Source organism: Daldinia childiae, assembly GCF_008694065.1.
Source record: "Daldinia childiae strain JS-1345 chromosome Unknown Scaffold6, whole genome shotgun sequence".
NCBI lineage: Eukaryota > Fungi > Ascomycota > Sordariomycetes > Xylariales > Hypoxylaceae > Daldinia > Daldinia childiae.
In genome coordinates, this window is record NW_022984647.1 from 410,245 (window position 1) to 424,977 (window position 14,733).

Here is a 14,733-nt window from a genome sequence, read left to right on the forward strand (position 1 = left end):
AGCGTATTCAATGTTTCAAAACCATGGAGTTGTTCAAAGGGAAGTAACGCCTCTGGTGATTTCGATAGCCACGTATAGTCGCTTTCGCGGCCGAATCCCGTACCACTTACAATACGTCAGATATCATGCTCTCAAGTACCTCAGGTAAGGTATATAATCATATCAAAACTACCTAAACGCCCCTTTACCAAATCATGACTATATGTTATCTGTTTGATAGTTGAATCCGGAGAAATCGAATTTGAGATGGTCGGGACGTCAAGTACATCGTGTTAATTATCGATCTTGATTGATTGTTTTAGTAAGAACTCGAGTATCTATATAGGTTACCTAGGTAGATAGGTAGGTGCTATGCATCTTGACATCTTGAAGGAGACATACGGGTAGCTTTGAGAGCTATCGTGTAGGTACTACAAATCCTGGGTGTCACCTAAAGGAGCCATATGCGACTAGGAAGGACACTACGAGAAAGTTGTATAACTATACGAGATATTCGTAAGATACTTAGTTAAAGAGGGCAGATTTTATTCTTAAATTATTGTAAGAAGATAGTGTCTTAAATAAATAATGTCTTGGTATAGGCGTGGATATAGATCAAAGGAGGAGTTTCTGTAACAATGAGCTTGTTATCCTTGGGGATATACTTGAGTACTTCGGTACTATATACATGCTAATTCGCAATCGATTGATGAACTAAATTTATGAGCCAATGAAACCTTTTTGATTTCCACAGGGATTATGTATTCTGGAGGTGATGCGCAAGGCACCTAGGTAGTCTATGTACCAAGGTATATTCATGTAGTGGGCGTGCTGTAGTTTAGGTCAATGTATATTAGGTAGGCACTTAAGCAAGCTGATTCACTGCCCATATCTGTGTGAAAACCTTCCTAACGTTTATTGAAATGCCACTGAGTTCAATGTTTGTTTAAGTGTCCACATGTAAGCCCCTAGCAACCAGATTTTTAGCGTAATGCACGAAGTACCTGAGGTACCTGAGTGCATGTGAAAGGGTACAAGGTTTAGGTACCCTTTTGGGGCAAAATTGGAAAGAGGTACTTAGGTACTTAAGGACGTGACTACCGTAATTACACCCCACCCCCCACCGCCTTTCGCGCCCCATATCTTGGCACGTAAACATCAATTCGATCTCTCCTCCATTTTCCTTCCTCTCATAATTCATCAACAGAAGGAACCAAACTTCAGATTCAATACACACAACCTTGTCAATCAGCTACTTCCAAAGCTTTTTCGCATAACTCATTCTGCTTCATTGCAAATACTATATTGGAAACACTTGATTCATTACCTTACTGCTCCTGCTCTGACATTGATCACTGCTTGGACGCGTCTTTCCTCAACCATCCCATCTGCTAGGCAACGCCTGCAGCATCATCAATTTTCCACACCCTTCTTCTAGAATCGCGATTGAATCGCTCACCTATATTTACACGCTTATCAACGCGTCTCTTGATGCTTACGCATCATTATATTGCCCTAGTTGGTACCTTAGTTTTACTATATCCTTCGATTCCATCCTAATCGCGTTTAACGCGTGACGGATCACATGGAGTCGAAAACGAGCAGATATCAGTCTCGCATCCTTAGGGAGATGCATCAGAATACTGAGAATCCTTTTAATTCACCACCTTCATCTACTGGTTCCCACGGAACCATCACACTTACCTCGAATATTACCGGTCCTCAAGGTGAATCGACACGACAAATGGACGACTTATCTATCAACCTACCGAGCCAAGCTGCCATGCGTAGCGCTAAGGCCCCTCAACCATCCTCTCTAAACATTAATACTTCTGTACTAGGACGAACCTTCCCCGAATGGAGCCGTTGGAATCATAATGGACTCGAGGACGAGAAGGACATGTGGGAAACTGGTAGTGACGACGTCCCAGTCTCTAAGGAAAAGGAGAACTTGACACCTCTTGGAAGCCCTAACTCATCGGTGGGCGCTACCCCTAGGGCAGAAGCGTCTAATAGAGATAAGGTTAGTACAAACTTTCTAGATAATGTCAAGCCGCGTATGCCTTTTGCTGGATTAGAGTCGCTGGAAGGCGCAAGGCAGGATATCCTCACCCTTGCGCAGCAATTTCGGGACGTGAACAGGGAAGTCGACCGAGCTGTTCATGCTGCCCGTGTCGCGCGGACAGATCGATTACTCTAGGCGAGTGGTCGTCGAACGCCTACCCGTGAAAATAGCCCTGGTTGCTTACATCCGAGCGAAGCCACGACAAATGTCCGAAGCTTGCGTGAGGAAGTCTTGCCTGCTGCCCAGGATATTCCTCTCAAGGGCAGCATTGCTACTGCAAAACAGTGCAATGATTCCGCTTTTCGTACTGATTTCTCTATTTCCGTCGATTCTCCTATTTCCGAGTCTTCAGTTTCTACACCTATTTCTAGTTCTTCCATTTCTATTTCCGCCCTGCGCTCTTGCTTACGCGATCGTTCTGTAACACAGTCTGGATTTCGACCTTCTGTACATTTTCATGGTTCTATTGCGACACAAAATGTAACTTTTTTCTACTCTATAATTGTTGGAATTCATCGGCTGACATTCTGTTTTTAGGTTGGTAATACAAAAGCAACAAACACAGCCAAGGATCGAATAACTGCGACGGAGCAAGGCCCTTCCCGATCAAGGGCTCAGATGCAACCAAGAGTCGAAGACGAGTCCGAATGCTCATTAGATTTTCCCGAACCGCTAGCACAACCCCGGCGGGATCTACAAGAGCAAGGAAACCGTCCACAGTCAGTATCCAATGCCGCAAAAAGGTCGAAGCCTCGACGTGGCAATGTTACAGCCCTACTCGAGACGCTCAAGACGGCCCAGACCAAACAGGCCGAATCCAAGGAGCAGCCATCCAGACAGGTTTCCCCTAAGTCGCAACTATCGCCACAGCTACAAAATGCCGCTAGGGCTAATGCAGAGCGACAACCAGGAACAGATCATATAGCTAGCCCTACTACACCTAATCAGACCGCCCGGTCTTTCTTTATACCTAATCTTTCCTACATGAACGACTTTCTATCGGGTGCTCTGAAGCTGTCATCCCTCCGGAATGGCATACCTATCTTCGTCAAACACGGCAAAGTCCACGACCGCGAGTCTATGATTTACCCGGATCACCATGCCGATATTGAAGCGCTTTCGATTCCAGAGGACGAGGAGAAGATTTTCGTATCCTTGGATAAGATCAAGGATGAAATTCATGCTCTAAGAGAGCATGATGAGCTTGTTACAAAACAGGCCGAACAACTGCATGAAGAGATCGAAGATATGCATGTGCAGATTGCCAAGTACAAGTCTCGGAAGGACAGTGCTATGGGCTCCGACTCGGAGAGTTCGATAATAGATCATCTTAGTGCGCAGAAGAATCGTAGGTTCTTTTCCTCCAGCTCATCTAATAAGTCGCTAAATGAATTTTTAGAATTGGAAGAGCAAGTCAGCTCTCTGCAGGCCCGCCTAGATAAGGCAAACCGGAAGATCAGTATCAACGAAATTCATACTGAATCGTACGTCGCTGAGCGCGATGAAGCTCTAAAGACCTCGACTGAGTATTCGGACAAGATAAAGCAGCTTCAATCCGAACTCAATATAGCTCGTCGTCAACTCAAATCACAGCGTGATGATAATTCTCAAGACGGCAATACACTCGAAGTGGAGAATAGATCCTTGCGCAAGGATAACAGCTCGATCCGACAAAAGTGGAAATCTTTGCTAGAAGAAAACCAATCGCTCCGGGAACACAATGAGGACATTTCCCAACAAAATGGGTTACTGGAGCAAGAACTCAAGGGCACCAAGGCGGAATTAGAGGCGCTCCGCCGCGAGCATCAGCTGCTTTCAGAGGAGAAAGACATGCTCAAGCAAGACAATCTTAGCCTCGAGCGTCACAATGATGAATTTTTTAACGACAATAAGGTCCTCAAGCAGCAGAACTCTTTACTTGATCGACAAACACACGAGTTACAAGATAATGTCGCTCGATTACGGAAACTGCTTGATGCCACCAATGCAGAGACCGGTGAAGTGTCTGTCGATTTCAAGGATATCAAGTATCGTCTCGAGGTGCAGAACCGCGAGCTTTCTAAGGAGAATGCCGAGCTTCAACAACAGGTTATTGATCTGGAAGCCGATTTTGCATCCAAACGGGTGGCTCTTGAGCAAGAGAAACGACGACTTGGTCGCTCAAATGCGCGTTATAAGGAGCAATTGAATCAAATTGGTGAACGATTCGAACAGATTGTGAAGGAAAGCAGAGAGGAAGTTGCCATGTACGAAGAGCAGCACACAGCCTTGACGCAGCAGTTGGAGCTCATTACCGACAAAGAGTCAGCTCTGGCAAACAAGCTGAAGAAAAGTGCCATTCAAGAAGCCAAGCTTCAGTCTGAACTCAATAGGAGAACAGACGCTATTAACGAGGCTCGTCAGATTACTCAAGAAATCAAGGACTTTATGAGTACTGTAAGCAAGAAGCAGCATGCAAAGACAACACGCATTGCTGAACCAAAGGGCAAGCCAGCGGTTAGTGAGACCACAGCTAGAAGCACCACATCTCAAACCGATATACCTATGCAGGATGACTACACGCAACAGATTGACCTCACACAGGGGTCCGACTTTGCGAGCATTTTTACCCAAGGTGAAATGCCTAAATTACGAGATGCTCTCCGTCAAGTTCGAAACGATACTCGACCTGACGACTCAAGCGACAACGAATCGTTTTTTGACGATGATGATATAAGTGAGCCGGCTAGCCCAAGTCTTCCACGACTTTTTGTGCCCAATAGTCGACCCCGATCTATAAGTTCACAAAAGGTCGTTTCTGGGACGTCTAAGGCACGGGCAGAAACAGGCAAATCCCAGCCTGTTGGAATTCTAAAGGAGTCTCAACCTTCTCGGTTGAACTCTCAGAAACAGAAGACAAACCGCACTATAACCGAAACAGGATTCGAGGACACGCAGAAGCGAAATAAGACAACCGACCCGGTTACTGGAGTGCGGAAGTCGAAGCCGGACGACACTAACCCTCGAAAAGTCTCATTTGGCCAACCAGCCATGCATGATGACTTGATGAAAACCCATACAGAACGTGCCACAAAGGAATCTCGATCAGTGCCAGAACCAGACCTTACGGGTCGATTTAGTGTCAAGTCGGGTATGAGCATTCCCAGCGAGATTTCGGACATGGATAAATTCCATCGTCGCAACTCGGACAGTGCACGATTCGATATGGATACAGATCATGAAGATAATATGACCTCAGCTTTATTTATTGATGATATCACACTCGGACAGAGGAAGATGGCCGAGAAGCAGAATGCTAGTACTACCAAGAACGAGCTTTCCAAGGATGCCAAGCGTGTTCTCGATAACCTCTGTCACGATCATGACTGCGGTAACTGCATTGTCTGCTCACGAATCAATTCTCGCGGTTCTGGTCAGAGGCCCATCCGTGCAAAGAAGCCGATTCCCGTCACAGACCGAGTTGCAGAGACACAAGAGTGCGAAGATCAGCGTACAATGCGCCCATCGCAAGACCCGGCAATGGCCTTAGCCAAGGTTATAAGGTCTTTGGAAGACGAGGAGCAACATCTCAAAGAAGCTTTCCAAAAGAGAGCTGTAGAATTCGATAAATGCGACCCGTCGATCAACCGTAAGACGTGGAAGCGATTGGGTTTTGAGATCGACAAGATCAGGAAAGTAAGAGACCTGAAGAGAGATCAGATTTACTATCTCTACGATGCCCTCGAAGGGCAGAAGGCGAGCGGTCAGGAGATGACGGCAGAGTTCGTCGAGTACACCTTACACGGTGCGATGAGCAAGGATCATTCATGGAACGGCGTCCTTGGTATCTGAAGGAGGTATGGCGAGCATTCGGAGTTTTTATCTTGGGTTAAGCCACCGAAGTGGTGGATTATTGGAAGGACTCGGGGGTCCTTGGCCATTGGAGTTTTGCGGTTTGATTAAGTCACGAGGCTCATGCATTGTTAGGTTTACAAAAAGGAGTCTGCATGAAATGCATTCATTGTATAATTAGGAGCCTATTGTAAAGGCCATACCTAGGTCACGCGCATCCACGGAAGGGCGCTGCTACATTGCATAATTGAATAAATTATGAAACTTTTCTATCGACAAGCAGTGACTATCTGTGAAATATTATAACCAGGTACGTATGACTGACCGTCATCCGTAGATTTAAATTTAGATAACAGGTACCGAGGTATGATCTATCTAGTCTTGTTATAGGGCTCTCATCGCTCGTTTCCCTATTGTCCAGAACCAACCCCAAGCACCGAGGGTTGCGGTTAGCCCAGTATAGATGATCATAGGACCATACTGCGTAGCGTACCCCGAGAAATCCTCCGTCTTCAACCTGTTTGCCTCAAGCAAAGCTCCCCCTATGGGTCCACTGAGCACGAAGCCGAGACCGCGGCCGCCAAGCAGCATCCCGAAAATCAAACCCGTGTCAATAGCGCCGTCGCGGCGCTTCATCTCTTGCAGGATACCGGACCAAGTGGAACTAAAACCGCCGGCGAAGAAACCGTACATGATGGTGAAGACAACTAAGACCGCAACTTGGTGCCCACCCAAACCCCAGAGGAGGAAGACGGCCAGTGCGCTACCTAGGGACGAGATCAGGATCACGGTCGTGGGTGCAAGTCCGGTATCGTTCAGAAGCCCGATTAAGAGCGAACCCGGTACGGAGGCTAAAGAGATTAGTGCAAGGAAGATGGGGCCTGTTATGGAGGGAAAGCCCAGCGCGTATGCATACGAGGCAAGGTATGTAGAGGGCATGAGGTAGCCAAGCGACTGTAGAATGTTGCCGCACTGCAGGATCCAGAAGATAGAATGTCGGGCAAAAGCAAAGGAGACATGACCTTGTCTTTGGCGTCCTTGTCGCTCGTACTCTTCTGATGTAGTGGTGGTAGGGTATTCACGCATGAGGAATAACGGCGGGATCGTGAGGAGAGCTGAAGAGATAGCATAGGCACGCAGGGTAGTACCGACGCCGAACCGATTAAGCAATGCGTCTGTTAGAAACGGCATACCAGCCCCGACGGTGCTCTTGCTCGCCCACATGGCGCCGTACGCAAGCCCCTTACGCTCCGAGAACCACTCGTCGAGACACAGCGACGTAGGGCTGAACAGCAGGCCGCATCCAATGGCATGCAAGACCCCCTGGATGGCGATTAGTTGACGCGCCGAGGTTGCGAAAGATGACGCGATAAGGCAAGCGGTAGTGATGAGAAGTCCGAGGGGTCCGCACCAACGCCGTAGATACGGGTACCGTGTTAGAAGTATGAAAGTGGCTGGCATCATCAGGTACAATATTCCCGTCTGGGCATTGCCAATACTGGCAATTGTGCCGGGGGTTCCGGGACCGTCGGGGAGCACGGCAGTCCCGTGGGTGGTGTAGTACTCTTGGAAGATACCGAAGGCGAGCGAATATCCCCATATAGGCGCCTGGATCAGCACGCAGCCGGATAATACAAGGTAGGCGGCCTTGCTGCGGTCAGCCGGCTGAACGGACGGCGAAGTCTGGGTTGGGAGAGGTTCTGGTGGTCTACTGCCATCTTCTTCTAACCTGGGGGTAGAAAGGTGGTCTATCGGGAGGTCCTGTAGCTGGATTTGTTGTGTAGACATTTTCTAGGGAGTCATGTCACGTAGCTTACATATAGAGATATAATAGTTGGTAGGTTAGTATCTACGAGGCGGCATCTAAGCTTCACTTATACCTACCTTCTTTAAACTTATCTATATAATGTCTAGCTCTATACATCAGCAAAAGGAGGGTCGTAATGGATACCGGGGTAAGTATAATGATTCCGGTTGGATAATCAAGGATTGCGCCCTATGTCTCCGGGGATGATGCCGTAGATCAGCAAAAGGAACCAATCATGTTATAGTTACACTCCGACATCGCGATTCCTATTGAGTTTTGAGTCTATCTCGAGAGTGGGATTTGATAAATAGAGTAATTGATCTCGTGAGGTTGGACCGGCAAATATAGAGAGTTAATTTGTGGTTGGTTCGTTTAGATACGTAAAGTATATAGGTACCTAATATAAGTTTATAAGCCTACATGAGAAGGGCGTGATAGTTCATAGGAGGTGGTAGTTATGGGGTATGCATCATCATTATACCTTGATACAAAATGTTGTTATTCAGGGGATATGGAAGTAAAAGGGATAGAGGATATACATAGGTACTTAGGTACTTAGGTGGCACGTCCCGCGTCATTAGTCACTAATAGCTTTGACCAATCAAATCTTAATTCTTTAATTCTTTCCATACTTTCGTCCCACCAATTCTCAACTCTCAACTCTCAACTCTCGAGGTTCACGTCGCAAACTCTTGAGGCTGAATTGCATTGCATACAAGACAACAATAAAGCGACAACATTACTCGAGCTCCCCGCAAATACTATCGAAATATTTAACCCTACGTAAAATTAAAAAGTTTCATCATTATGGCGGACGTCGAAATGGAAATCGATGAGCCTGGCTCCCCCCAAGCTACTCAAGCTAAGGTTAGCGACATGCAAACGCATACCAAGGCCACGGCCGTGCGATCGATCGAGGGTTGGATCATTATGGTTACCAATGTACACGAAGAAGCTGACGAGGAGACAATTCACGACAAATTTGCCGATTTCGGGGAGATCAAGAATCTACATTTAAATCTAGATCGTCGTAGTGGTTACGTTAAGGTAAATCAACAAATCCCTAAACCCATTCTACACGCTATATGTAAGGAAATCCGAATTCTAATATTTCTATTGAGAAATAGGGTTACGCTCTCATCGAGTACGCTACCCTTGACGAAGCGCGTGCCGCTATCGATGGCGCACACCAGACGAGGCTGCTAGACCAAGTCATTAACGTCGACTTTGCTTTCGTTAGACCACCTCCGGGTAAGGGTAATAATAGGGGACCCCGACAATCTCACCGTGGTAGAGGACGGAGCCGAAGTCGTAGTCCGGAAGGACACAAGGATGATGCTGCAGAATGATGAGAGAATCAATATAAGTCCTTCGACAATACTTAATTGCCTTAGTTGCCTTGGTTGCCTTAGGAGGAAAAGCATTCGGATAATATTGGGCATCCGGTTGCCCATGCTGGTCTTAGCCGACATGTCACCAGAATAAAAAGACATGTCGGCATGAGAAACCCTTCCGTATAGGTATAGATATATCTTGACTCTCCTTTAACCTATCCTTACTAACCTATCATGCAGTCGTTTGACATTAAATATTGTCAACGTTTATGCTTGACCTTGAATCATTGAGAATTCTCTCTACTTGCTAAAACTATAGTTGCAAGCCGTCTGCTACTTAAAACAGATTCTTGATAATTGAGATAATGAAATTCCTCTTTGGGTACAGTCAAATTATACACTTTTTGGGTGAAAATAGAGGCAATGGTTTTCATGCATTAAATTTCAGAATTGTTCTCTAGGTTAGTAGTAAACCACCTGACGTATTCTGTTTTGCTATAATATGGCACAGACACGAGAGCTAGCCTCCCGGACGTCTTAAGTGTGCCATTACACCCAAAGCAATAAGTTTCGCTATATCTGAGCATAGCTAGGGCATTCTCTAGTCCCAATACCATGATCCATATATGCCGTAGCTCTATCCAATGTCTGTGAGCAGCTTGCCAAACCCTTATCGAACCATAAATATACCATAAACTCTACTATTTCTGTGGCTATGCCAAAGATTGGAATAGTCCATCTAAATCATCAACGCTACCGCTGCCGCTGCCGCTGCGCCCACCACAGTTATGTCAGGCTCTGCTACGATTCTACTGCTGCCTATGGGAGGATCCAGCCAATCATACTGATCGACAATTCGTTTCCTCATCAAGATTTTGGCAGCCTCCACCTCGGCCGCAGGGGGATTCTCATTCCATCGATGGCATAAATCCCAGATCCGAGCTCTGACGTCTATTCTCTTATTAGTAACAAGCCTATCACGCATGACCAGCTAACTAGGTAGCCAACTGTAGACAAACACCGGTAGGGGAGAAGATAATTACCATTATGGGATCCTTTGCATTGGTGATTCATACAGGGCGTCATGTTATCGGATATGACCAACGCCCAGTGACAAAAGCAATCCAAGTCCTTCACACGGCATCTGTTGAGGTGGATGACGTCAGAGAAGCACTGCAGCGAGCATCTGGGGAAGATGTTGATGATGTCGACGAGGTTGTCGTGGATTATGATGGTGTGGTTTTGCGCGACGATGGTGCTGTTTTGAGCAACGGCGGTATTATTTTGAACAACTGTAGTGTTGTTTCGTGCGCCGGCGATGGTGGCTAGGGCCCCGAGGAGGGCAAGGAGCTTGAGTTGCATTTTGCGTGCTTGGTTGGAGTGTGTTTTTGAGATTAAGTGGTGATGTTTGAGTGTGAGATGGGATTTTCTGTATGCGAAATTGCTAAGTTGATGATGAAGGAGAGGGATGTTTATAGGAGCTGCTATGATATATATATACAGGTTTCGCTTTGGCTTTGGCTTTGACCTAGGCTTTGACCTATAGAAGGTTGCCCATGGTGTCTGAGTGTTAACGTGATTTTAACTATGCGGCTAGCCACTAAGTATATCCCCCCAACATAGATATCAAGGTTCATGAGGTTATAGACATTTATGTCAAGGCTTATTATACTTCATATATTACTAGTTAAGCTTTAAAGATACTTTAGGGGTTGGTCGGGAGTGGACCTATTTCGATGTATTTATTGACTATATGAGTATTTAGATACTTCTGACCTGGGTAGCCATTATAGTTTCTCTGTAGAGAGGATTTATCTATTCATTTGTGTTTTATGTGTTTTGTTAGCTTATTTTAGGTTAGGCATTTATGGAAACTTAGACAAGGGAGTATTTCTGGTAGCATACTTACCTAAATCATGGAATAGTCATTACGGAAACATGTGTGTAGTTGTAGTATTTGCTACCGATACCTATATCAGAACTTACATATTTTTAAATTTAATGTCCTTGTTTTTAGCGCATGATATATCCACCTGCCAACCTGTTGTCCAAACTACCTACCTCTCTTTACAGTCTGGCTAATTAGGTTGCAGTTGGCGTGATACCTGAGGAAAGTTCCTACGTAAAGATTGTAGACTGATCATTTTGGTTACCAATGTACTTTCCTTCAAGCCAACACTGCCTTAGAAAATTTGCAGCTCCCTGCCTTTCAACGATAATAGCCAAATTTACCTCGGTACACAATTGCTAGACTAAAAGGAGTGCCTTAAAGTACTCATAGCAACGCCACTAGAACACCACAGCGCGAGGACCGGCCGGAAACTCCTTACATTTTTAACACAAAAATAATTTACAACTTCTTAATCATCTTCCATACAAGAGGGAATGAAAATCATCAAAAAATAAAAGACCCAAATTCAAGATGGAGAAGGCCAAAAAGGTTACCAAGACACTCGCTGATTTGCCAGCATGGTATCGGCGCATCAGGAGCTCTAAATGGGACGACGAAGATGGATACCCCGAGTTGCCAAGAGATATTTTTGATGAGGATTTGTCCGAACTTGAGGAGGAGGAGGAGGAGGAGGATGACTTTGAGTGTCACTGCAAGGCAGCGGAAGAACCCGAATTTGAATGCGAATGTTATCCGGAACCATGCAGTGTCTCTGAAAGGTCGTATGATGGGTCTGACGCTCGCCAGTACTATAACCTTAAGGAACTGCGTGAATGCCACAAGATGATACGAAAAGATGAGGACGAGCTTTGGGAAACACAAACTCAAAAGATGCTAGAGAACCACCGACACAATGTCGAGAGCGTCCGGGCAGTCTATGAAGGTCTCAAGGAAGAGAGGAGGAAAAGAAAGAAGAAGAAAAGGGAGAAGAAGGAGAAAAAAGAGAAGGTGAAGAAGGTGAAGAGGGAGAAAAGGGAGAAAAGGAAAACTCACCCTATCATCTTCCATCCTATATATACAGCCCCGGCAAAAAGGTCTAAATACGACTCTGACTACTCCCTCACATATAAAAAGTTCCAACTCTACTCTATAGATTACTGGGAGAACTTTTACCGCCGCCATGAAGAAGAGCACTGCTGGACAAGTCTTACTCTCTATGAAAAAATATCCAGATCCGACGGCGAGCCAAGCTTCAGTCAAGCAAAAGCTTCATCTGCTAAGACGGAATCGAGAATTACAGGGTACATTTATGTAAACTGCGACTACCAGTTTGAGTTTTCATTGTCTCATGTCCCAGAATACCCAAGCTTGAAGAGATACTGGTCTGACAAGTGGGAAGGGGGGTATAAGGTCGGCGTTCAATTCATCGGGGAGAATTGTATCCGGATGTTGGTTAGCCGGGACATCATCATGAAATCTGAGCCCAAGCCTCTTCCCGCTTCTGCTCCCGAAATCTTCGAGTTTGTGGGTATTGACGAGAAAAATATCAAATCGAAGGCGGAGACGGAAAAGTGGTAGCTGCGACTTGGGGCGTTGTTTGTATGGCTAAGGAAGTATCTGAAGATGATTCCTTAGGGCTACTGAATTTCATAGTAATAAAAAGGGGGAGTCTCATTCAATATCTGATATAAACAAAGGGTAGATTGCTTTGCTAGATATTTAATAAAGCCATATCATCCTAAGCCTATATTTGTTTACGTAACAACCTAAGTATTTGATCCCTGTCTGTTCCTGCATAAGTGACGTCGCGCCCGAAGCCACGGCACCGCGTCATTTTAGCATCTAACTTTAGCATTTAACTTTAGTACCTAGGTTAAATTAATCTGTTGCGATATTCCCATTCATTATTCATTATTCATTACCCAACCTATTTTTGGATCGGACCTCCACCTGGATGGCCTAATCTCACGATATGGCCTTCCTCATCGGCAGTACGGAGCCAGTACTCCAACGCCTCACCGTCCCCGCCGTCTGTATTCTAATCGCTTTCCTAGCCTACACGTCGCAATGGCTATTCGCTAATGCACCGGATCTTGCCCCGGGCCCCCTCACGACCGCCGAGATCTACACTTTTAACGGACTTGTGTTATGTTTATGGTATACATACTATAAAGCATGCACAGTTGACCCAGGCCGATATGTCTTCCCGCCGGGTTATATTAAGAACAAGAGGAGGAACACCAACGACTCAGGTGAAGAAGAGTTGGATCCGCAACAGATGCATCGCTGGTGTAAGAAGTGTGCAGCACCCAAGCCGCCTCGCGCGCATCACTGCAAGACATGCCGTCGTTGTATTCCCAAGATGGACCACCACTGTCCATGGACCTCCAACTGCGTTTCCCTGCAGACCTTCCCGCACTTCCTACGGTTCCTCGTGTACACCAACCTCTCCCTCTGGACCCTCCTCACTTTCCTCTTCCGCCGCTTCTTCGCCCTCTGGGAAACCCGCCACCTCCCTGCGTATCTCGGGCCCACGCTGACACAACTCGCGTTGCTCACCGTCCTGACCTTCGCCACGAGTATGACGAGTCTAGCCCTAGGTATACTCTTAATCACCACTCTCAAGGGCTGGCTCTTCAACACCACCATGATCGAAAGCTGGGAAATCGAACGCCACGAATCCGCGCTCGAGCGCCGCTACGAAACCTCCCACGACGACACCTACTCCTCATGGTGGGGCTCAGGTGAACATGCCCCCGGCGGCGACCGCGAAACTCTCGATCCCATCGAGTTCCCCTACGACATCGGCATCTTCGCAAACATGGCCGCCGCTATGGGCACACGCGACCCTCTACTATGGTTCCTCCCATTTGCCGGCGAGCCAAGAATCGCAGCCCCGAAAAAAGATGAGAGTGGTAGCGGCAGTAGTAGTGGTGACACAATAATAACAATGAGCGGTACGGGCTGGTCCTACGAAGAAAACGGCCTCAACGACCGCGAGGGCATGTGGCCGCCCCCCGACCCCGACAAGATCCGGCACGCGAAAGCCTGGCGCGCACGCAAGCGCGAAGCCGACCGCGCGCTACAAAGAGCGCGCTTCGACGACCCGGCCAACCCTGCCGACGAACGGGAGGCGTTCCGCCGGCGGCAGGAGCAGGATTTGCGGCGGTGGGAAGCGTCACGGTCGCGGATCTTAGGAGAGTTGGAGGAGATGCCCCCGGAATACTACGATGATAACAATAACAATAACAACGACCACGATTATGATTTCATCGACGAGGCGTACGAGCACGATGGTAGATCACGACCGGGACACGCTACCGCGGTTATAGTGGACGAGGGAAAATCGGGCTGGGTAAACGCTGATGGTGAGCACCTGGGCGACTACGGCGTAGACGAAGACGCCGAGTTCGACGAGCCGGCAGTGGAACGGCCGCGGCGAGTACAGGAGGAACTCATTCGTGTAGAAGATGAAGACGTACCTCTTGCAGAACTGATGCGCAGGAGAAAAGTACGCACGAAAGATGATGACGATACGTGATGATATGTACCTAATGTATGTAATGCCTAGAAGGTAATTTACGATTACTATTGAATATGTCACAATAGGATAAAAAAGATAAATACATATCAATATAATTTGCCAACTCTTTCAAGTTCTGCTCTCTTATCTACCCATCTTTCTAAGCACGTTATTGTTCTACTATGCAAGGCTGTCATGTCATATCGTGCTCGCTCCGTACAATACCTTACAAGCTTCCTTGTAATCGTAGAACCCATTTGATATCTAACCTGCCCTGCTTTCGCTTCTCGCCTTGCTGGAGAC

General features: G+C 46.7%; 4 protein-coding genes across 5 annotated transcripts; 3 read left to right on the forward strand and 1 right to left on the reverse strand.

The window, feature by feature from the left end:
- Positions 1-1,723: 1,723 nt before the first annotated feature.
- GL218_06021 (putative rhoptry protein) lies at positions 1,724-5,875 on the forward strand (the record flags this gene model as incomplete). Of its 2 annotated transcripts, XM_033582718.1 has the most annotated exons (4): positions 1,724-1,766; positions 1,821-2,002; positions 2,582-3,392; positions 3,444-5,875. In XM_033582718.1, the coding sequence occupies 4 exons, from the start codon at positions 1,724-1,726 to the stop codon at positions 5,873-5,875; spliced, it is 3,468 nt and encodes a 1,155-aa protein (XP_033434110.1). The 2 variants fall into 2 exon arrangements, with proteins under 2 accessions (XP_033434110.1, XP_033434109.1); XM_033582717.1 differs by lacking the exons at positions 1,724-1,766; positions 1,821-2,002 and having other exon boundaries at positions 3,293-3,392.
- Positions 5,876-6,259: 384 nt separating this feature from the next.
- On the reverse strand, positions 6,260-7,663 carry GL218_06022 (Monocarboxylate transporter 10; the record flags this gene model as incomplete). Its single annotated transcript, XM_033582719.1, has 1 exon — positions 6,260-7,663. One exon carries the CDS (start codon positions 7,661-7,663, stop codon positions 6,260-6,262), a length of 1,404 nt encoding a protein of 467 aa, XP_033434111.1.
- An 826-nt stretch (positions 7,664-8,489) lies between these two features.
- On the forward strand, positions 8,490-9,031 carry GL218_06023 (RNA-binding protein 8A; the record flags this gene model as incomplete). The annotated part of the gene is made up of 2 exons (XM_033582720.1): positions 8,490-8,729; positions 8,810-9,031. The coding sequence occupies 2 exons, from the start codon at positions 8,490-8,492 to the stop codon at positions 9,029-9,031; spliced, it is 462 nt and encodes a 153-aa protein (XP_033434112.1).
- A 3,848-nt stretch (positions 9,032-12,879) lies between these two features.
- On the forward strand, positions 12,880-14,448 carry GL218_06025 (Palmitoyltransferase PFA4; the record flags this gene model as incomplete). The annotated part of the gene is made up of 1 exon (XM_033582721.1): positions 12,880-14,448. One exon carries the CDS (start codon positions 12,880-12,882, stop codon positions 14,446-14,448), a length of 1,569 nt encoding a protein of 522 aa, XP_033434113.1.
- Between the last annotated feature and the right edge of the window lie 285 nt (positions 14,449-14,733).